This window comes from Symphodus melops, assembly GCF_947650265.1.
Source record: "Symphodus melops genome assembly, chromosome: 13".
In the NCBI taxonomy this organism is placed as follows: domain Eukaryota; kingdom Metazoa; phylum Chordata; class Actinopteri; order Labriformes; family Labridae; genus Symphodus; species Symphodus melops.
This window is the reverse complement of record NC_136703.1, coordinates 7,652,437-7,675,574: the sequence shown is the minus strand read 5'-3', so window position 1 is coordinate 7,675,574 and position 23,138 is coordinate 7,652,437. Positions and strand designations below refer to the sequence as shown.

Sequence of the window (23,138 nt, the reverse complement as noted above, 5' to 3'; positions counted from 1 at the left end):
GAGATGTGGATGAAATGTCAGTCCATAAATGTAACTGCACTTGCTTTTAATCTCTCATCATAAATTTGCCAGAGTTTACCTGTATTCAACTGCCACTCAGTTTTTTGCAGACAAAACTCTATAGAACTTCTTTTGAAACATGTTCCTTGTAGCTCTGCGACACAACAGAATAATAATTCATTGATTGCAAAGCTACAAAGTGAAATGGACTGATTTTTTAAACAGTGAACATATTTCATGAGAAGCTGATTACACTTCAGGCGATCAACAATGATAAGAAAGGTGTTAGGTATTCTTTCTCCTATAAGTCACCTCCAAAACCTGCCATAAAAGGAGTAATGTACCCCAAGTGTTTATTCCTGAGGAGACCCAGTTTCAGGAAGCACCGACAGATGGTTGTGTCTGGAGCTATTACACAGAACAGCCTTGTCATATAAAATGGCTCTTCAGCTCAGGAATGCTCTAACACAGGAATGATTGGATGTGATCGAGTGATAACATTTTGTTAAGTCTGCGTTCATCCTCTGATGCTGCTGTTACGATGATGTTGTGTAGCTAGTAGCATGTTTCTTATTCTGCACTCTCTTTTGCTACATCATTAAAAGAAAAAAGAAAAAAAGCTTCTCTGCATGGACCTGTTGTGTCCTGACGAAGACATATCCCTCTGAATTAAAGGAATTTTATATGACATCAGAATGCCTCGGAATTTTAGTTCGGACTGCCTTTTTACTCCTCAAACTTTATTTATCACCAGGACTGTTCCCTCTGTTGTATTAGTTATTCACCTGTTGTGTTCTTGGAATAGCGAGTGACAGTTTTTCAAATGGGAAATGTGTTGTTAGATTATCAAAGGAACACACACATACAGGGAGAGATTAATGGAGGGAGGAGATGATATCAGCAAGCCCTGGATCTTATTTGTCGTTATACAAAAATTGTCATTATCTAACAGTGAAATCAGGACGGTGTCAATTCTTTCCACGTATGCTGCTCGAGGTGATCTCCCTCAGCATAGCTCTCTCTCTCTCCTCTTGTTTAGTGTGCATACAGGCAGTTGTGAGTTATGGTTACTGGGACACTGTGTCTGTCATTAAAACTAGGTCCCATATCTGTATCAAGATTCCTGAACCCCCCCCCCCCTCCCAAAAAAAAAACCCAAAACAAAACAAAAAAACCTAATTTTCACTTCATCACCACATGTCACAGAAATGAGACATATTTGAATTATGTGAACATTTTCACATTGTTTGCCATTCTTACAAGTGCATAAATCAGCTACATATTTAAAACTTCTGCTGAGCTATATTACTGCAGAAACACAAAAACTTAAAGACCACGTATGCTACTGCATTTAAAGTAATGCATTTATCTCTGTGTGAAACTATGCCTGATTAATACGACACATAAAGTTTGCCTTAAAGTTAACACTCTGGGGTCCATGCACTGTTATCATCACTGAGGTTTGTGACAGTTGTGTCTGGCCACGTGGCATAGGGCCGTGAAACAGCTTACATTGAATACAAATGTAAAGCTGATGAATTGAGTGCTCGCCTGCGGCTACAGCAGTAACTCTGCCTTCTTTTGGAAAGTACCCATCTGTCTCATGGGATACCAAGAATCCAGGGCGAGTGTTAGGCAGCCAGATAATGTAGCACTATCATTCTTTTATCGAAAAAGATAACAGAAGAAGTAATTCTTAAACATGTGGCACAGATTGGACTAAGACAGTTAGCATAAACTAATTTACTAAAGAGAGAGAAATCCTGGACAGAAAGTTCTACGAAGCAGGTGTCCTCTTTCCAAATTCATGAAAAAAACATCTGCCAACGTTCTGCATACTTTTTCAGCTATTGGCTCATCAGTCAAACATTTTAAAGAATTTTAAAAATCGCTTCATGTATTATGAATAATATTTAAGTCACTGGATTTCTGACAAGATAGAAACCGTTACTTAAAGTTTGTTCTGTACTTAAAAATCGAGGACTTATGGAATACCTGCTCATCTCCTCATATGACATGTATGATGAAAGCAGTATCTCCCTCATTGTTTTCCTCAAAAAAGCCTGCCAAGCTTTCAGTGTTCACATAACTGTCTGCTCTGACAGACTGCATGGTTGGCTCCTGCATGTTTATTTTTATTTCAGAGCTGCTGTTAACACTGATTCTGGTGTCGTCATATTGTCACATGTGCTGGTATGCCAGCGCACCAGATGGCAGTTGTCACAAATCCCCCACCCCCACACATGCACTTCCTCCTCCCTATATGAGGAGTCGGAAGTGCATGTGTGTGGGGGACACACAATGACTAACTCTACGGCGTCTCACGCGCCTGTAAAAGTTAATGCCCTCTGTGCATTCTTAACCTTGTGTGTGCATCATGCTATATCACATCAGTTATCATCAAGGATTTACTTTGGGTATGTGCTACTGAATGGGACAAAGAGGATTGTGGGGATGTGAGCTTATTGCTTTCCCCTGACTCCATTCTTTTTATAGGCTTCTTTAATCAATTCTAAGAGATGTTGGTTTTATTTTACCTGCAACTACTCAGCTCACATAATAGAAACAAGGCAAGGCTTAAAGAAAATCCCAAAACCAGGGTTTGGGAGAGTTACCCTCCTGGCAGATATCTCTAACACCTCTAAGCTGGTTGTGAGAGTATCAGATGAGTGCAGGGTCATGGATCAGTAGGACAGATATCCCACATCACTCCTCTGAGCAATTTCAAACCCAGTCAACAAGGTAGGACAGGCAGTGGATCGTTGGTGAGTCATGTGGCGATTAAAAGAGTTTTGACTGGATTTGGAGCTATATAAATGAAAATATCCTGAATTGATTGATTGACAAATGAAAAGGCACACTACTGAGAGATTTTGCCAAATGAGTCAGGGACGCCAACAAATTGGATATCAGCATCAGCTCTCAGTTTTCAATGCATGGGGAGGGTGTGCTTACAAACACACTGCAGGTTTTTCGTATTTATGTGTATAATGCTGAGCTTGGACTCATCACCACAACTTGTTTGGCAAAGGCCTCGTGTCTACCTCGCCTTTTTTTTTCTCAGCGTGGCACAGACAATAGTTTTTGCTAAAGGCAGAGAGACTGCTAAGTTATCTCTGGAGTATTACTCCATTGGGTACTGTGTGGTGGCCTAGAACATGGGAACAAGGAGGGCAGGTTTTTTTTGCATTTCTGATATCATCCTGGTTTCCCTGTCTTTAAGACTAGTTTTATTTTGAAGTGTGTTCGCATGCTCTGAGTTTAACTTTTTTTCTATTAACAAACAGGACGACAATAAAAAATGTGGTCCCACTTTTTTTTTTTAATACAAGTCATACACCTTGAATTCATGTATACAGTTTGATAAAGCTGCTGGCCATGTTATGGCTTTATGACCTACCTGCTTTGGATGGTTATAATGTCTTGATAGACGTGGTCAAACATGCAGATTTTAAGGTCAATGGTTGGACGTTCCACCCATACAGGGATACTGGCTGCCACACCCCTCACTTGGATGGGTATCTGTTCGTACAAACAATGTCTTTATCACAAAGGGTGTACATCATATTACAGTGTTGTATGTAAAACCAGACCAGCTGGATCATTCTGTATTTTTTTTTAAATGTTGTTGTCTTACTGGTTTGCTGATTAAGTCAGAGAATTTGATCTGAAAGTCAAGCTTGGCCTCTCCTGGGATGCTGGGAGAGAATAAAATCTCCAGTTTGATGCTTTCGAATGGTCCAACTTCCCCTCCTCTAACCTGAAGAAGGGTTCATTAAAAGACAAAAAGCAAACTTTCATTGTGATTTTATAGTACTGGATGCCTTTATGGTGATCTATCCAAGAAATAATTTAGAAGAATTGAATAAAACAGTTTTAAAACATGACACCTGATGTACCCAATACATGAAAAATTAGAGTATAGTTTCAAAATAACGTCACAGAAGATGTTGCAAAACTACAATGACATAAAAAGCAAAAGTGGGGTAAGCTGTTCATGAGCTAACTTAATTGAAAATCTGTAATTGCAGACACCAGCATCTAAACACCCACCGTGCAAAAGACACAGCCATAGTGAATGCATGGAGTAAGGCCATGCACTATTACCTACACAGCAGAGAGACATAATGATCCCTGAACAACTAAAGAACTTCACTTAAATCACAAGGCACATGTGATATCAGTGCTGAAAAAGGGACAGCAATGCACTAAGCCCTCTGCGGAAGTGTCTTCAAAGAAAGATGACTGATTCCTAATGATGGTGATCGCTGACATTCCATCAAGTTTGAGTAGTTTCAGTGCCCCAAGACAATGCTAACATGCTAATGATAAGCAGGTCAAATGTATAAAATGTTCACCATGATCAGTGCTGTTTCTTTTTCAGCATGCTGATCTCTGCTTTTCAAAACAAAAATTGAAAAAGTCATGAAGGTAATTGTGTTGGGATTTAGTCATATGACAAAGATAAGTATTTTTTTTAAAGTGACGATGGGGGTGCAAAGATGCAAAGTCAGGGGGTTGCTGTGTTACAGTATCCAATACTTACGTTTCCTAGACTTATGTCACCAAAGTCTGAGTCGCTCTGGTCCATCTGTGATATGGCATTGATGGACTCACAAGCCTCTGGAACAGCTTGTGGATCTGCAGCTGAAGCCTCAGACACTGCCAGACACACACACACACACACACACACACACACACACACACACACACACACACACACACACACACACAAAGCAAAGCAAAGCAAAGCAAATTATAATCTTAATCTTAAATTGATTGAGTAAATGGTCAGCCTGCGTTGATGAGCTGCTGAGCCACCTAAAGCTGATTTATACTTCAGTGTCGTTCTTGGAGCCTTGTAACAACGGAGAAGCCTAAGCACTCTGACATCCACCTCCTCAAAAATTTAACTACTTTGTCGAAAACCAAGTGGCAACCTTTTGGTATAGGTATCCAAACGAGGAAGTGCATTTGTATTTTTTGAGACAACATTTTCGAAGCATACATTTGGCTTGGTGGCGGCAATAAGGGAAGGTTCATAATTTAATGAGTAACAGATGAGCAGATATACCACCTTGTCAGAATCAGAAGACATTGACCTTCACAAAAAAGTAACACTTCTCTCTTTTGGGAACATAAATGACCAGATTACCTTTCAGTCTAATCTGCAGACGACAACCAACGACATATAACAATTATCGGGACTCAAAATATCATCCACTCTCAACAACCCAGAAACTTGGTCAACACCAAACACCTTTTCATAGAATGGGGGGGAAATGACTGTCACTGCTAGAGACAGCAGAACAGAGCCAAAAGACTGAACATCTTATCAAAGCATCACAGGAGGAAAAGTGCTGTGTGCAGAGATGAAGACTTTAGATCCTCCATTTAAGAACAGATGTCTCCTTGTCCCTAGCTGTGAGAGCAAGGTGAACCCTGTGCTGTCTGTTTGTTCTGTTATCTTTGTTCTCACAAGGACAAAAATCCCTCAGCAGCAAGAGAGGATGAGGCAAATTGTCAACAGTGATGAGATCCCATCAGTCCTTACCCACTGTATTTCAAAGGCGTTGCAGTACAAGCATAGCTGTCTCCTACAAACTGTGGTCACATCCAATAAGCCTGCACGGGCTAATGTGTGTAGAAGACAGCAAACTGTAACTCAGTTCAGATTGAAGTTTTATTTAACAGCCACCTTAAAAATATACACACGTCATGTGTTTTATGTTTTCTCTAAAATCATTCAAGTAAAGCATAAATATGCTTCCACTGAAGCTGCACAAAGCAAAGAGGAGGGATTGTAGGTGGAAACAACGACCTATTACTGCACGCATAATGTCAGCAACAGCTTACTTTGAAAAATGATCTTTAGATGTATAGATAGATAGATAGATAGATAGATAGATAGATAGATAGATAGATAGATAGATAGATAGATAGATAGATAGATAGATAGATAGATAGATAGATAGATAGATAGATAGATAGATAGATAGATAGATAGATAGATAGATAGATAGATAGATAGATAGATAGATAGATAGATAGATAGATAGATAGATAGATAGATAGATAGATAGATAGATAGATAGATAGATAGATAGATAGATAGATAGATAGATAGATAGATAGATAGATAGATAGATAGATAGATAGATAGATAGATAGATAGATTTACTGTGCACTGATATATCATCACCTTCCAGCAACTTTTCAGAGGTCCCATGACCCTCTTGCTTGAGCTGAGGTTCTCCTGTTTCTATGGAGGCAGAGCTTCTCTCACATGTTGGGTTTTCACTGCTCGTCTCCTGTCAGCCAACAAAAGCAACACATAACATAATTCATCTGTGACTGTTGTATTGCGAATTAACAGCACATTCTTGTGATCATGTACAGTATACTCTAATTCTCCTGTTTTCATTGGTGGCTGCTTTAAAGCCATCAGGCCACCATAGAACACATCCACTCTTTTGGTTCAGATAGACAGTCTGACCTGGCATGGGTTGGCTGAGGTCTGGGATAGCATCCCGACTGAGTGGCATTCTGGAATGACACGCGCTGAGGTTTCCAGGCTAAAGAGGGTGGCCAGTGCACCCTTGTTGGTCAAAGTGATAGTCCGTGAAATTTCCTGGCCCACAACGTGCATGCCAAAGTCAACGAACCATTCATCCACCTCCATCTACAAAGAGGAAACAGCGATAAACAGATACACAGTAGAAGTGAAGAGCTGCCAACATGATTTCATAGTTTTGCATGCTTTGATTTAATAAGGTGGAAAATGAAATGGGCTGTTATATTGGGTCAGATAGCCCTTCAGTGCAGTTTTCTATGGTAGGATTGAAATAGATGTGTTCCTTTAAATAGTTAGCCAACACACCCATGTGTAAACACTTACTGTGGCACCAAACAATAAAGTGTATTGACATTCAAAAGAAGATAGCAAAGCATGAAAACTGCAGTGGCAGCCTTTTGGAGCTAATTCTTCTCTCGGCTGGCTCCAGTACATTACTTACTTCACATCTTTTTGTGGTGCATCTGACAGGCACAGAGAAGGGACCCGCTGCTGATGAAAACTGAACCTCTCCTTCGAGGTCCTCATTGATCTGCAGGGATCAGACAATTTGAATTGAATGTGTTTATGCCACTGTCATAAATATGAAAGGTTGGATGTGTCATCGCATTTCTGAATTTTGTTTCAAGTGAAATGACAGAGGTGAAGCGAAGAGAAAAACAACGTCGCATTTGTAAAGTCAATCGTTTCAGCATATCTAAAAGTTTTATTCTCTGTCAGAGAACTTTTGGGACTTGTTTTCCACGAGGCCTATGCATGTGTGCACATTTTTTATTAGCTAAGATCTTATTTTTCAACAACCCCTATCTCAGGTCTCTTACAGTAGATCACACATACATGAGCAGATTTAGCAGTTAAACATTTTCTGTTGTGCAAGTAATTAAATGTTCAAACCACAGCTATAAGCTAGCACCTTAACCATCTATCCATTATCTATGCCATTGCTGCCGTTCAGGGGGCGAGAGGCAGGGTACACCCTGATCTGAATGCCAGTCAATCACAGAGCTTTCATATAAAGACAGACAGCCAGACACACTCACGTTCACACCTATTTCATCAATGAACCTAACAAGTCTTGGACTGCGGGAGGAAGCCAGAGTACCCGAAAAAAAAACAAAAAAAAAAACAGCACATATACCTGGAGAACATGCAAACTCCACACCTAAAAACACTCCAGTCTGATGAAGGATTTGACCAAGGAACCTTCTAGCTGTGAGAAGGTAAATAAGCACTGTGCAGCCCCGCCAGCAACTGAACCACATTGAGTATTATATAAAGATATTTACTTTGCTGTATTACATGTGTATGGCATTACCGCAGTATGTGAAATGCTAATTGAGTCAAGCAAAATAGTATCACTAAAATACAAAAGTATGATGATACTTTATAATGATCCCATTTTAACTTTCTTACATTAGTTTTAAAAGATTTATTTTTGGCTAATCTAAGTCAAAGCTGTAACATACAAAATCAAGACATCTGGTGATCAGGAAGTGGGGGACATTACTAACCATTGGTTGAAAAACAGCATGAAAGTCACAGGACATACCAGTAGGTAACAAATCAGGGGAATCAAAGCTGAAACACAAATCACAATCAGTTAGACTCAGAGATAAGTACATTTTGATTCAGATTTAAACACTTTGACTTTGTGTATACAATGATGAAAATGACGCTGATGATGCTCCAATGACTGTTACACGCAGTACTCTAGTTCAGCAACATTAAAATAACTTACCGTTCCATATATTAGCAACTCTATATTGAAGAAGAGGTTTTTTTTCTCCAGCCTTTGCATATGGCCTCACATTAACAGTATGTGTGCAGCAAAAACATGAAAACAAGACTCTAATAAAGGTTTTTTTGTTTGTTTGTTTTTTTAACCCAGCACAAAATGTTCAATGAGAAGCATCCTTATTCAAAGCTTCAGATGAACTGCTGAAGAATTCAGAGTCTCCTGTGAGTGGAGATGATATGCAGAGGAAAAAGCAAAGGTCAAAGGTCAAAATTCTAAGTTTACAAGCTAGAAACAAAATTGAAAGACAACGTTTTTATTTTCCCATTTGGAGCATTTAAATCATGTAATATGAACAGAATAATGCTAATGTTTAAGCAGCATGTCAGGAGGAAACTACATTCAAGGGACAAACAGGATTCAGACGTTTTTAATTCCACATTGTAAAACACAGGTCAATTAATTTAAAGAGCAGATATATTAGAAATGGTGGACACGCTGAAAGTTCTGCTCCAGGCTGCAGATGTTTTTATTTATTTTTTTACCACAATCAAACTTGTGATGTCACAAGTTGAGAAAATTCTCAATCTCTCGGTCTTAAGACATATAAAAAGGACACAGACCACAAACAAAGGACTGGATAGTTTTACATTCTGTGGGTTGATAGACACTCATGTTACCAAAATATATGTTCCAAAACTTTTTATAATATGTCCCCTTTATGTGAGAAAAAAAAAATATATATAACATAGATTTTATGCAACTGAATGCTTTCATTCAAATGAATGAAAACCCCGCAACCTCAGTGATATCTTGTTGCTGCTTGTACTTGGACTTAAACATACTTAGTTATTACAAATATCTTCCCACATTTATCTCACATCTCAGCTCAGGAGTATGGTCACCACAGACGGAAGTCTTCCTCTCAGCCAAGCTTTCAGCAAGTGTGGAAAGCCTAGCTTGTTATGGCTTTTGTTTCAGTATAGAAAAACTACTGCACAGCCCGTTTTGGCACAACATAGCAGAGCAAGTACGCTGGCAGAGGGTGGGGGGATGGGAAGCCATTTTTAGAAAGTCAGGGTGGATACAGCATTCAATGAGCTAGTTAGGAAAAGCCTCAGTTTGTTCCCAGATCATGTGTCTGTGATCTCTCCTGTTGTGTTACCTTTTTTTACATACAGTAGAAAGGCTATGTAGTGGTTATGGCTGATCTTAGTGTTGTGTATGATAAACACTTAACAAGCTAACAAGCAAGCAAGAAATGGGGAGCACAATATATCTGTTATTTACTGTAATGCAAAGACTATTAATACTGTAGTACCAGGTGAGGACAGGAATGCTGGGTGTGCATGGTGAGTGTTGTTCAGACACAAATGTGTGTTGAGTGCTGGTGAATTAGGCAGGGCAGTTAACAATGTTGACAGTTAACTCTTAACACAACTTTTCACTGCTCAACTGAATTACACGAAGTGAGACAAACTTCTCAAATTCAAAGAGGCGGGGCTATGACGTCATCACAGAGAGGGCCTTTCGTACACATACAATACTACTACAATTCCAACTCATCAAAGCAGCATGAGCCCAGATCTCTGGACAGTTAGTTAGTGGCATAAACAATACAGAGAGCCTTTTGTTTTTTGATTGACGTCATCTGAATGAGTCATATAGAAAAGAGTCCTGACTGGCAGAGAGGCCTCCTTTGGAAGAGGATGTACCTCAGCTTTTTGGTGTGAGTGAAAATGAAGAATTTATATATTTTGTGGAAGTATTAAGACATATCCTAATCAAAAATAACTCCTGGCTTGATTAAGTTATCACTAGTGTCCCGGGCAATGCAATCTAGGGGAGGTTTGTGTTGTATTGCATGAGTTCAGAACAGGTGAGTGGTGATGCTGTCATGTTTCCAAAAAATAAATATAATTAAGGTGAAACTATCAGATCAAGAATCAAACATAATTTATTTAAAGACTGACGTATGCAACACTAATTTGATCTTGTTATTTTAGTTTTTTGTTGTGGATATAAAAACGCTTCCTAATGTTTAAAAACTCTCAATAATCTGAAGAGAATGAGTGGAATTTCTTGTTCCAGTAACATAGAATGGAGCTAAGGACCTATGGACACGATACTACATGCATGCAATGGTTTTGTAAGAAAGGGCATTTTGCTACGTTAGTTAAGATCAGATAACTAGGAGGTGATACGGTCAGACAAGCGCTCCGGCATGAAGAGCCGCCTTCGTAGTTTCCATCTGACCGTGCTTCTCAGTCAGGCAGAAAGAAGAGAGGCAACGAAACGTCAAGTTTGGGGAGCTGATAGTTAAGAGATTCCCAGTGAGTGACCTGGAGAACAATACAGTTTGCTCAGCCTGTGGGCTGCTGGCAGGCTTGGAAATACATAGAATGACTCACTGAGTCTCATATGAGGAGCTGTGAGCGTGGTGATCCATATGTGGGAGGACAGCCTTTGCTTTTACATGCACTCCATCATCTTTTAAAATGACAAGAAGATGTGTTTAACTCCTCATTGGTGATACATCAGCAGATGTTTTGTGAGTGTGAAAATTGGAATTGTGTAATATGAAGTAAAATCAGTGAAGCGTCTTGCTCTAACGTTGGTAAAATACCAAAATTCTGTTTTTGAAACGTAGATATGAATGACTGCATTTTATCTTATATAACATTATATATCATTACACATCATACATTTCCCTGTGTGCCTCGAAGCTGTGGCGTTGCGGGCCTGAACTCTCGCCTTATTATGGAATTGCCTTTAGGCCGTTTTGGGACACTCTATGCAGGTCATCCTGAGTCCAGGTAAACTCAAGGCTGAATTGATTAGATTTTTGTGTGTGAGGCGGGCAGCTATTAACTTACCAAACCTGAATCTCCATTACTGTCTCAAAGCAACAACAGCTATTTTCAAAATGACCCAATACACACAATGTAGTGCACTCCATAGTGAATGCTCCTTTTCTAGTGCTGTCTGAATGATGAGTCAATCATCATAGTCCATCATAGAGTGGACACATTGTATCCCATAATGCATTGTGAAAACAAGGTAACAATCCATTAATGCTATTTCCTGCTTTGTGAAGCAGGAAGCGACATTTGACTGCTCTATGGTACGTTGTGGACAGACAACAGGAAAGTAAATGACTTGAACACAGAGCATATATATTAAAGTATATACATCTTTAAGCCGCTTTAAGAGGGATTTTTGATTAGTAACGCTTTCCTTGTGATGTTGAAGCATGAGACAAATAGTCTGCATGTAAAAATGCAACAATCAGGGCTTTCAATTCAAATATTTCACTTTTGTCATGGATGTAGAGCACTCATTTGTGACTCATTCATTTGTTCTCAGAAATAACTTTTCTGCTCAATAATACACAAATGCAGTGTTTCTTGGACTTACCATATGTTGCATATCTTTACTATGGTATATTGTACTCAATTAAGTGGGCTGGAGTATTCATGTCAACTTTGATAGTCTTTTTCTTATTTGTCCCACATGACCAACATCATGGAAGTTAGATGTCCAGGGACTTTTAATGTTAGTTTTATTGATGTAATTGTAACTCTGCTTTTATATATCTTTTGTTTATATCTCTTTGCTTTGTACGGTGACCTTGAGAGTCATCTTTAAATAAAATACATTAATATTATTATCATTAACACAGTATTTGTTTTGTATTTCCTTCATCGATCAAACAACACAACTAAAAACAAAAATAAAATCTCAAATGAAAAGGAGCAGGAAGAAGATTCATCTTATATAACCTGCCCCTCTTTCATAAGACATTTGTTAACAGAGCACAGCATTAAAAATCAAAATCTTACTTGATTGTGATACAATCCTTCAGATTTGCAGAAACCCTGAGAAACCTGCAGTGGCTGTTCACGTAGCTGACATTTGTCAGGATACTTTTCTTCTTGTACTTTTTCCCCACTTCAAAGTCCTGAAACAAATGATGAAATATTTAGTTAGTCTGTTGCTGCTTAAATTCATGAACAAAACTCAATTGTCCAGGAGCACAATTTAAAATAACATAAAGACAAAAAAGCACATCAAATCCAAGTTTATTTCCATTTGATTCAAAGCACTTGGGAAAAAATCTATTTCCTATAATAAGGGTGGCATCCTGATTCCACCGTTTGGCCCTACACCTACTCTGTTAAGGATCAAAGTGAGCTGGTCCCCATTCAGGGTATCAGTTCAGCTTTAATAAAAGATCAGTGAATGATATCTTAGAGCAGGTGTTCCTCCATTCCCTTGATTAAGATTTCAATCCCTCCCTCTTTTAGCTTCACTTTGAAGGTCTGCCGCCCAGCGAGGACTCTCCAAAACAAGGGGAAAGGCCAAGTGGGTTGAACTGGGATCAGGCAAAAGTGTTTTTGGGGTTGTTGTTTTTAAAGAAAACCAATAATGTGATACCTTAAAGAGGATGATGTCAGGTTTGCAGCTGAATGAAATCCCTTTGAACTCTTTTCCATGGACTTTTTTAGCACTTTTTTGCAGGTTGAGCTTTTCACAGGCCATCACAGATTCTTCCTGCTTTACCTCTGTCTGTACTGATGTCGTTTTCTCATTCAGGAATTTCTAGAACCTCACATGGAAGCAACAATTGGTTAGTTCTTTGTGAATTCTCTCAATTTAAAAACACTGAAACGTAATAGTCTCTTTGTAGAAAATATAGAAAATACATGAAATGTTAGTACATAGATGTATTTTGATTTGAAATATATCTATTTTTTTCTATTCATTTTTTCTTAATATTTATTTTTTTAAAAAGTGGATATAGATATTTTATAACAATTATCACCATTATCAGCTTAACTTTAAGTGTTGTAACATTGCCATGCTCATCATCCCAGTAACCATTACTGGGCTGAGAAGGGCCCTTAATGAGGACATGAATCTGATCTGTATGCACAGAGCAGAGATCACTGCCACTTCAGTGGGTTTCCCTCTCACTCACAGCTCTGAGCTATTCATTGCACGGGCTTCGAGTTCTCAACCACACCAGGCAAACGAGAAGAGATGACTGTTGGCCTACATCTCGAGTGTGTTTGCATGTGTATGTGTGTGTGCTTTTACATAGTATATACCGTATAACTTGTGGGCCAGAAGGCAGCAGTACACTGTATGCTAATGTATAATGTTATGTTTTTATTCAGAACACAGAAAGATACTTCAGCATAACTCTTTGTCACCCTTTGACTAGACTGAAACATGGATTATGTTTTTATCAATTTGTACTTAAAACAACATAAACTTCTGAGTTCCCGAGGGGGTTTATAAAGATGTCTCAATTTGTCCAACCAACAGTCCGAAAGCTAGAGATATTCCATTTCTTAAAATAATAACTTAAAGCAAAGAGTGGCAGCTTATCACATTATAGAAGCTAGAACTGGTGAATGCACTTTATCAACTATTTTGCTTCATAAATGACCTATTAGCAGATAGCATTTCATCCAGATTGATGTTAAGAAATCATCTGATTACTGAATGACAAGCAAATTCAATGGCTACAACTCTAAACAGGAGCGTCCTCCATTTAAAAGTTAAATGTTTTAGCATAGTTGCACTGTCATTCGTTTGCTGCTCTGTGTGCCCTTGAATTGCCCCACGGGGACAAATAATGTTAGTTTTTTTTTATTTAATTGAATTGATTTAAAGACTCTCTGAAACCCTCTCCTCAATTGTTTGCAACACTCATCTAAAAATATCAGCTCAAGGCCGACATAGGATTGCTCTCTTGCCTTCTAGCTCTCTATGTACTGTGGTCAATGGGCCGATGTAACGCCGTGGTTAGTGGGCATGCCCCATGTATGAAGGCTGTATGGTCGTCAAAGCAGGCAGTGGCTCTGGTTCATATCCGACCTGTGGCTCCTTTCCTGAGTGTCATTCCCCACTCTCTCTCTCCACAATTTATAACTCCATCTTCTGTCCTTTCTATACATAAAGGCATTAAAAGACCAAAAAAGTAAAAATCTACTGTATGTACTGCAGCCTGATTGTTGAACTGAGTAAGATTAAGACTCAGGAACCTGCTGCCACTATGATGCATTTATACATGGTTTCTCTTTTCATCTTCAGTGACAACATTTGCAGGGACAATGTGGAGGTTACATTTCAGATGTTTGTTGAGTAGGTGCATGATCTCTGAATGGTTTCCATTAAGTCATATCTGATAGTGGTGTTGGAACACACATGGTGGGGATAGCTGCTGGGTAGTCAACTTTTGTTCCATTACTGTCTAATACTACCTCAAGCCCCAATCAGTTTTAATCCATGAACAAGAAATTAGTTGACTATTTTTCCTTATTGTAGCTCTCCTTTCAGAGTCTATTTTTAGTGTTCTTCTATTTGCAGGGGGTATTCAGGGTAAATCATGTGTCTAATGTGAATGGAAAGGGAGTGTTTTGAAATTGTAACTTGTTGGAGTTTGGTTAGCAGTGTGTTGTTTGAATGCACCTTGTAGTTCTGGTCCCATAGCCCAGAGAACTCAGGCGCAATCATACTGTCAACATGGCTTTCTTGGTGCATGGTGTCCTCCAGGTCCTCGGTGTCAGAGGAAGCTGATGATGAGCTGCTGATGTCACTGAAATCTCGTGACTGCTGTACAAATAGACGCACACGTGCACTAGAAATCGCCACACAGTCTTTTCACAAACCTAGTTTTAAATGTTGTGAACACTTACAATTTTGGCTCCCTCCTCCCTGGCAGATGAGGGCCTATCGTCCAGGTAGAGCAGGAGCTCTTCTGTTGCCCCCCCCTGGGATGAGAGCTTGTCAGTGCTGGAGGGTTTAGGTAGAAGTGCCTGATGCCTCTTTCTGCTCTTTACCAGCTGCTCCTCCTGAAGTATTTTGGCCACAATCTCCACTCTCTTTGACTTCTGCCTCTCCTCAAATTCCCTGAGAAGGCCAAATAAACAGCACTGCTTTTCACTGAAAATGCAGTCATGTATTCCTCAGCACAGAGCGAGAGAAAAAAAAAAAACACACCCACACACTGCTGCAATGAGTGGGAGTGGAGGACACGCGTGTGGGAGAGGACGAGAGATGAGGACGTACTCTTGTTTTCGTTTTCTCTCCTCTCCTTGTTTCTGTTGGTACATATGCCTGCTACTGTTGGCGCCTTGGGCCTGTAGGGATTTTGTCAGTTGCCTCTGTTGATGCTCCTTCCTCAGTGCATTTGCTCTGGCTCCGCTTTGTTGGACTTGTAAGCTTTCCTGAAGAAAATCACACCAGATTAATGACACGCAACCTTAGCCCATTAAGCCTTATGATGAGTTTATTATAAGAATTGGGGAACACTAGTTAAAGGTTCAGTGGAAATATAGTCCGCTAGGCATGATGATGGTCATGGTGAAATTGCATACTAAATCTAATTTCAGAGTGAAAATACAACATGCAAAATACAAGCCTAATGAAGTCTTTAATTTCAGTCAAATTTGTTTTTATTTGAACACAGTGAAAGTGTGAATTCAGCGCAGAAGTTGTTCTGTTAATCCCTTCTCTCCTGCCAGGCTCCAGTACATTGAAATGCTTTCACTAATAGCTCTTGAAACTAAGAAAGGTTGTTTCATATACCCTGATGGTGATGGTTAATGAGTATTTAAGTTTAGTAATGATCACTTTTACTGGTGTGACTTTGTTTAAAATACATAATGAAGCTGTTATAACCAAAAACAAATGATGAATACAAACACACCTCTCATTATGGAAAAGATGCTGATGTAAATATATTCTAATTAGCAGATAGTTCTGTCCAAAGACTTTCATAGACAACACTCAATCTGGCCACTTTCAGCCTCTATGGGAGACTTTCTGGAATGTGCAGCTGAGTTATTAGACCTCTTTTCATATAGATGATTATTTTCTACTTTAGGGTGATGGTGATTCTCTTGGGAAGACATTTTTCAGAATTATTGCATCATTATTCAAGAGAAGCCTTTTTCAATGTGAATTTAATGAGCAGTGGGGATTTTGTGGTTTGTGAAATGGGTACGGTGTAAGTACAGTGTTTTTAAAAATACAGTTGTATAACTTTAGATTTTGTTTTGCTGTATGATACTTATTCAAAGGTTTTTGTTGTCTTCCCTACTGCAACCAGCTGTAATTGTTAGAATTGTTAAACGTCATCTGTTGTACTTAAACCTGTAACGTTTCACAAATCAAAATGGGAAAGGTTCTATTATTATGATGCAATACAACTTTGGTTTTTACTCAAAGTAAAATCATTAATAAACTTAAGAACAGACTTATATTGCACTGTGCGTGTAGCTATAACCGCTCATTATTCAACCATATGAAATAACAGATTTACAACAGAGGGGTGGATTACCTTTTAGTGCGAATCCTGTCTCATTAAAAAAACTGTTTGAATGGATTATATTATTCCCTTACAGCCTTTCCTACACTCCTTTTTCCTTTAATGAAAACTACAGCAGTGGCATTGTACCTGAATGTTGTTAATCTATTTTTGTATGTTGTTATGCACTGTAATCAATTATATTCAAAATTAAATAAATAAAGCACATTACTTGGGCGGCTGCTATGTTTAACTTCAGAGACTTGACAGCCTGCGTTCTCTTTTCTTGTATCTGTTTCATCTGTTGATCCTTCTCAGCCTTTTGCTGCTGCATCCTGCCAAAAGCGAAAGCACTAAGGTTACAAAACACAACTTACTCAAAAACCTTTTAATCAAGCCACCACAGTGAACTTCCATACAAACATTTGATCATGGATAATAAAGAAGAACATATTCTCCTTCTTATTCACTGTTTTGGGATGAAGAAATTCAGACAAAACATGTGTCCTCACTTTTGTACAGGAAATTATTATCATCTATATACTGTGTATATATATATACAGTATATATATATATAATTTATTTATTTATCTTTTTTTTGGGGGGGGGGTTTACTGTAGAATGTAATAATTCGATAAAGCAGAGACTTAAAAAACGAGTGGAAAATAACTGTGGAAATCATAAAATACCATAATCAACAATCTAGGCAGATAAACAACAGAGACCTTTGTCTTATTAAAAAGCAAAGTCTATATCTGCTGTTCTCTGATTGGCTGATATTTTTGAGACTACTTGACCCATGTTGTGCCCGTCTGAAACAAATCCTCTGAATCACATTCTCATTCAAGTCCAAGTTTGATTTATTGAATTCAAAGCTCTTTACCTTTCAATGGTCTTCTTTAAGTGCTTTAATGCGACCTTGTGGCTTGCCTGGACCGCCTCAATTTTCTTCTGACATTCAGTGCCCTCTCTCGCTACCCTTTCTGCCTGTTTACTAGAATAGCAAAATAACACATCATGTACATATACTTAGCTGTCTTTATATGGCAAAGTACAAAGATGTGTAGCCAATAACTGGCTTTTAACACCGTTGTTCTGTGTTGGAAAGAGACACTTTAAATGAGGATTAAGGCGTCAAGTTAGAAAGTATGAGTCACTTCAATCAAATGCTAAAACTTCTAGCTCCTTGTTGATAGACATAGACAAAAAACATGTTTATGCATTACAAAGAAGAACAAAATGAAAAAAAAATGTTTTCCCTACTCCCTAAGAAGCTGCGACTTGAGCTGCATTTTCTTCCTGGCTTCCTTCTCATGCTGCAATCGCGCTGCTGCCTTCTGGCCCTTAAGTACCTGGAAGACCTGCTCCTCCTCATTCAGCTCCTCTCGGAGTGCAGAGACCCTGCCGAGCTCCACATCTATTTCTGTCAGCTCCAATCTGAGGAAAAGGATGGAGAATTTATAAATCTATAAATGGAACATGATGTTTAGGATTCTATCTGATGGTATAAAGTATGTTATCTACCAAACTTGTGGTTACAGAAGAGGTAAGAGATGGCTGGTATACTTTCCAAACTATTATAACTAATTCTCTTGGATGGCCTTCAGGAATAAATGGCAACACACCCCTGATTATTTCAGAAATTACATAACAGAGGGCTCCCCCTATATTTGATAAGAATATTGCCTTTCTGGTATTTGCATCAATCCATTTGCGCATGATGTGGCAGGAGTTTATCTGCAACATTTTCAGAGACCAATGGGGTCTGATATGGTGGAATTCTGTCACCCCTTCTTTTCAACCTGTATATGGACGATCTCTCTGAACAGCTTAAAGCTTGTAAGACTGGATGTATAGTGGGAGATAGAATTGTTAACCATTTGATGTATGCTGATGACTTATTAATCTTGTCACCTTGTAGTGCTGGCCTACAGCAGGTTCTAAGAATCTGCTGGAGTTATGGTATGCAGTGTAATATAAAGTATAACAGTAAAAAGAGCGTTGTCATGATAGTAAAAACCAGATACGACCGAAAGCCTTCTTTTTTTTTTTTTTTATCTGATCAAGTCCCGAGTGTGGTGGATAAAGTCAGATATCTGGGACATATGATCAGGAATGACTTGAGTGATGATATACTGCTCACATGCGGTGAAAGGACAGGAAAGCTAAAATGAAAAAGTCACAGGTGGCATATAATGATGCATTCAGAATATTTCTTAAATGACCAAGATGCACCAGTGCAAGTCAGATGTTTGTTTCTGTTAATGTCTCCACATTTCATGTTGTGCAGACACATTTTATGATCAATAAATGAGTGTGCTGATTAACTTATTCAGAAACCATAATCAGAGTGTCACTCAGCAAACGAATAAGTAACACAAGGTATTCCTTGTGTTTCTGGAGACACTGATGCAAATGTCTCTTTGTACACTCAACAAAAATATAAACGCAACACTTTTGTTTTTGCTCCCATTTGTCATGAGATGGACTCAAAGATCTAAAATTCATTCCAGATACACAATATTACCATTTCTCTCAAACATTGTTCACAAATCTGTCTAAATGTGTGATAGTGAGCACTTTTGCTTTGCTGAGATAATCCATCCCACCTCACAGGTGTGCCACATCAAGATGCTCATCAGACACCATGATTAGTGCACAGGTGTACCTTATACTGCCCACAATAAAAGGCCACTCTGAAATGTGCAGTTTTGTCTCACAGCAAAATGCCACAGATGGCGCAAGCATTGAGGGAGCGTGCAATTGGCATGCTGACAGCAGGAATGTCAACCAGATCTGTTGCTCGGGCATTGAATGTTCATTTCTCCACCATAAGCCGTCTCCAAAGGCGTTTCAGAGAATATGGCAGTACATCCAACCGGCCTCACAACCGCAGACCACGTGTAACCACACCAGCCCAGGACCTCCACATCCAGCAGGTTCACCTCCAAGATCGTCTGAGACCAGCTACTCAGACAGCTGCTGAAACAATTGGTTTGCATAACCAAAGAATTTCTGCACAAACTGTCAGAAACCGTCTCAGGGAAGCTCAACTGCATGCTCGTCGTCCTCATCGGGGTCTTAACCTGACTCCAGATCGTCGCCGTAACAGACTTGAGTGGGCAAATGCTCACATTCGATGGCGTCTGGCACGTTGGAGAGGTGTTCTCTTCACGGATGAATCTCGGTTTACATTGTTCAGGGCAGATGGCAGACAGCGTGTGTGGCGTCGTGTGGGTGAGCGCTTTGCTGATGTCAATGTTGTGGATCGAGTGGCCCATGGTGGTGGTGGGGTTATGGTATGGGCAGGCATCTGTTATGGACGAAGAACACAGGTGCATTTTATTGATGGCATTTTGAATGCACAGAGATACCGTGATGAGATCCTGAGGCCCATTGTTGTGCCATACATCCATGAACATCACCTCATGTTTCAGCAAGATAATGCACGGCCCCATGTTGCAAGGATCTGTACACAATTCTTGGAAGCTGAAAATGTCCCAGTTCTTGCATGGCCAGCATACTCACCGGACATGTCACCCATTGAGCATGTTTGGGATGTGCTTGACCGGCGTATACGACAGCGCGTACCAGTTCCCACTAATATCCAGCAACTTCGCACAGCCATTGAAGAGGAGTGGACCAACATTCCACAGGCCACAATTGACAATCTGATAAACTCTATGCGAAGAAGATGTGTTGCACTGCATGAGGCAAATGGTGGTCACACCAGATACTGACTGGTTCTGAGTCCCCAGACCCTCAATAAAGCAAAAACTGCACATTTCAGGGTGGCCTTTTATTGTGGACAGTCTAAGGTACACCTATGCACTAATCATGGTGTCTGATGAGCATCTTGATGTGGCACACCTGTGAGGTGGGATGGATTATCTCAGCAAAGCAAAAGTGCTCACTATCACACATTTAGACAGATTTGTGAACAATGTTTGAGAGAAATGGTAATATTGTGTATCTGGAATGAATTTTAGATCTTTGAGTCCATCTCATGACAAATGGGAGCAAAAACAAAAGTGTTGCGTTTATATTTTTGTTGAGTGTATTTTAATCGCTGAAAAACTGTGAAATGTAGGGTTTATATCCCTGTTGATTCTCTATTCATATTTATTGTGCTATTGGGTCTGAAATAAAGTATAAAGTAAATAAAAAACACATTAACATGTTATTATTGTTTGCTTGAGAATAAAAGTTTTCTAGGAAGGACCATTGTTTACAACAGAATATTGTGCTGCAGCTGGAAAAGTATTGAGACACCAGAACTCCTTACTCAAAGGAGCACTGTGTTTGGGAAAAAAAAAAATCTGACGCAGTCCTTTTGTTGCAGGTACAAATCGTCACATGATCTCACTCTTGTTGCTTCAGCACGCTGTCGATGTTGCCCTCCAGTTCCTCCTCACTCTGCAGCTTTTGACACAAATGTTTATGCTTGGCTCGCAAACGAAACACCACCACGCTGATGAATAAAATAAAAACAGAGAACCTCTGAGTAGGGAAATATAGAAAATACACATTTGAATGTGAGGCAGTCAATGTTAGTTCATTTTAACCTACCTGTTATTTCCTGTCTGTTGCTCTAACTCTCTCTCCAAGCAATCTCTCTGCCCCATCCAACTTTGAATGTTCTGACGACAGAGTTTAAGCTCTTCTCTGGAAAAAAGAGATGCAAAATAACAGAGAAACATCCCATTCCAAAGAGAATAAAAAGTGACATTTAAAAGCTCTGCAAGATGTTCAGAATAAATACTGGACGCTGGCTTGCAAGGTAATTTATTGAGTATTTTTGAAAAGCTAAAAGTGGACACACATCTATATCACTTAGAGACTGTCATGAAGAATTAAAAATTGGCTCAAGGTACAAAAATTATGATTAGTGATTAGATTCTGTTATTCTCATGTTTGATCAGATCTGCTTTGACTTGTGATGTTTGGAGCTAAAAAGAAACGACAGCCATGTTTGCATGAGACTCCTTCCGATTCATAGGGTGATTAAGGGCTTGCAGCACTGAAGACAATTTAAAAGAGGGAAGAGAAGAAGGCAGACAGGAGATAAACACTCGTACACACACATATTCATATCTATGTTAAGTATATTGTAGCTGCTGTTGCCTCAGATCACAATTGGTTACCATATCAATACCTGGCATTAAGCACATTTTGTTCTTTCTGTTGGTGCAAAGTGTCCAGCTGGTCCAGGTTCCTTCTCAGTTTGAACATCCGTGCTGTTTTGGCATGAATCATCTTCCCACTTCTGTCAGCTACAACCAGCAGGTCATCGTTATCAGCAGCATTTTCTTCTCTTTGGGTAAATGCAAGAATATAAGGGGAAAAACAGTAGGTTTTATGCAAAATTTGACTGGAGAAAAACAAACAAAATTAGGATTTATTATTTCTATCTTGTATGATATTACAATATTGTACAGTTATCTGTCTCCCTCTGACCAAATATTATAAGATTCAACAAGAAACTTACTCATACAACTCTTCTAACCACTCCAAATCAGGAGGAAGGGCTGTTTTTTCATCTTCAAAGTTTTCCGAGCTTGGACCATCATCTGAAATGTATCCACATCATCTCACTTTTAACTTTGAATTAAAGACAGGTTTTTTTTAACAGACCAGAAATAGAGAAAGAAGGATGAATTTTAAGCAAACATACAATCTCACTCACCCTCACTTTGACTGTCTGCTGCCACATCAAAGGGACTTTTCCTTTCTTCATTGTCCATTTCACCTCATTTATGATTAACACAGGTGTATATTACCAAAGAGAAACGTATAGCTACCGTCAATATGTTCAACATCGACTATAAGCCTACCTGTTAATTGGCTAAAGACTACTTCTTTCTTTCTTTGCTCACTGAACGTTTCATTCAGACAGACATATATATATATATATATATATATATATATATATATATATATATATATATATATATACTGTATATATAGGGCAACAAATGACTTTTGCTTTTTTGTTGTATTCTTTCACACAAAAAATGCTATTTTTAATTGTCTGTTGTCACAATTGCGTCAATGGCCCTTGAAAATTTTAACAATTTCAATTCCTAAGAGACTGTTTAGTAAAACCCATGTATGCCGATTAGAAGAGTGTCTCTGCTTTAATTTCAGAAAATGTGAAATAAGATTTCGGAGGTCTATTTTCACTCAAATAAAACACTTAATTCCTAAATATTCCTTTAGGCTATAGGCTACTACGACAGGGGCTAACGTTAGCTAAGCATGGGAAAGTAGACAGCTCGGCAACACAAGCACAGAGAAAGAACAGCTAAATAACTGCTGCTGACATTTCAAGTGAAACACTTCATGTTACACAAATAAAGCCGGTACCTTGAGCTTTTGTTTCTGTCTTGGCAATAAGCTAGCTCTTCTCAAAAACGACTTTTGTTGACACAGACAGTCAATCCACCACCATGTTTGATATTGTTGCCAAGGAGACGAGACGCAACGGGCCATGCCTTGACGACGAAATG

General features: G+C 39.0%; 1 protein-coding gene across 1 annotated transcript in view; it reads right to left on the bottom strand.

Moving 5' to 3' along the window:
• The window catches only part of cfap74 (cilia and flagella associated protein 74), a 46,851-nt gene extending 23,713 nt beyond the window's left edge, over window positions 1–23,138 (bottom strand). The window contains exons 1-21 of the mRNA XM_079360032.1: window positions 22,996–23,138; window positions 22,316–22,378; window positions 22,118–22,199; window positions 21,785–22,000; window positions 21,199–21,294; window positions 20,996–21,100; window positions 17,893–18,066; window positions 17,513–17,623; window positions 16,862–16,964; window positions 15,390–15,547; window positions 15,017–15,230; window positions 14,790–14,933; window positions 12,747–12,911; window positions 12,152–12,270; window positions 8,086–8,152; window positions 7,017–7,106; window positions 6,497–6,682; window positions 6,203–6,311; window positions 4,547–4,662; window positions 3,638–3,760; window positions 3,401–3,522 (exon numbers count right to left, since the gene is read on the bottom strand). Of these exons, the coding sequence (XP_079216158.1) occupies window positions 3,401–3,522; window positions 3,638–3,760; window positions 4,547–4,662; window positions 6,203–6,311; window positions 6,497–6,682; window positions 7,017–7,106; window positions 8,086–8,152; window positions 12,152–12,270; window positions 12,747–12,911; window positions 14,790–14,933; window positions 15,017–15,230; window positions 15,390–15,547; window positions 16,862–16,964; window positions 17,513–17,623; window positions 17,893–18,066; window positions 20,996–21,100; window positions 21,199–21,294; window positions 21,785–22,000; window positions 22,118–22,199; window positions 22,316–22,373 (2,558 nt within the window). The 5' untranslated portion in view covers window positions 22,374–22,378; window positions 22,996–23,138. The remainder of the gene's footprint in view (window positions 1–3,400; window positions 3,523–3,637; window positions 3,761–4,546; window positions 4,663–6,202; window positions 6,312–6,496; window positions 6,683–7,016; window positions 7,107–8,085; window positions 8,153–12,151; window positions 12,271–12,746; window positions 12,912–14,789; window positions 14,934–15,016; window positions 15,231–15,389; window positions 15,548–16,861; window positions 16,965–17,512; window positions 17,624–17,892; window positions 18,067–20,995; window positions 21,101–21,198; window positions 21,295–21,784; window positions 22,001–22,117; window positions 22,200–22,315; window positions 22,379–22,995) is intronic.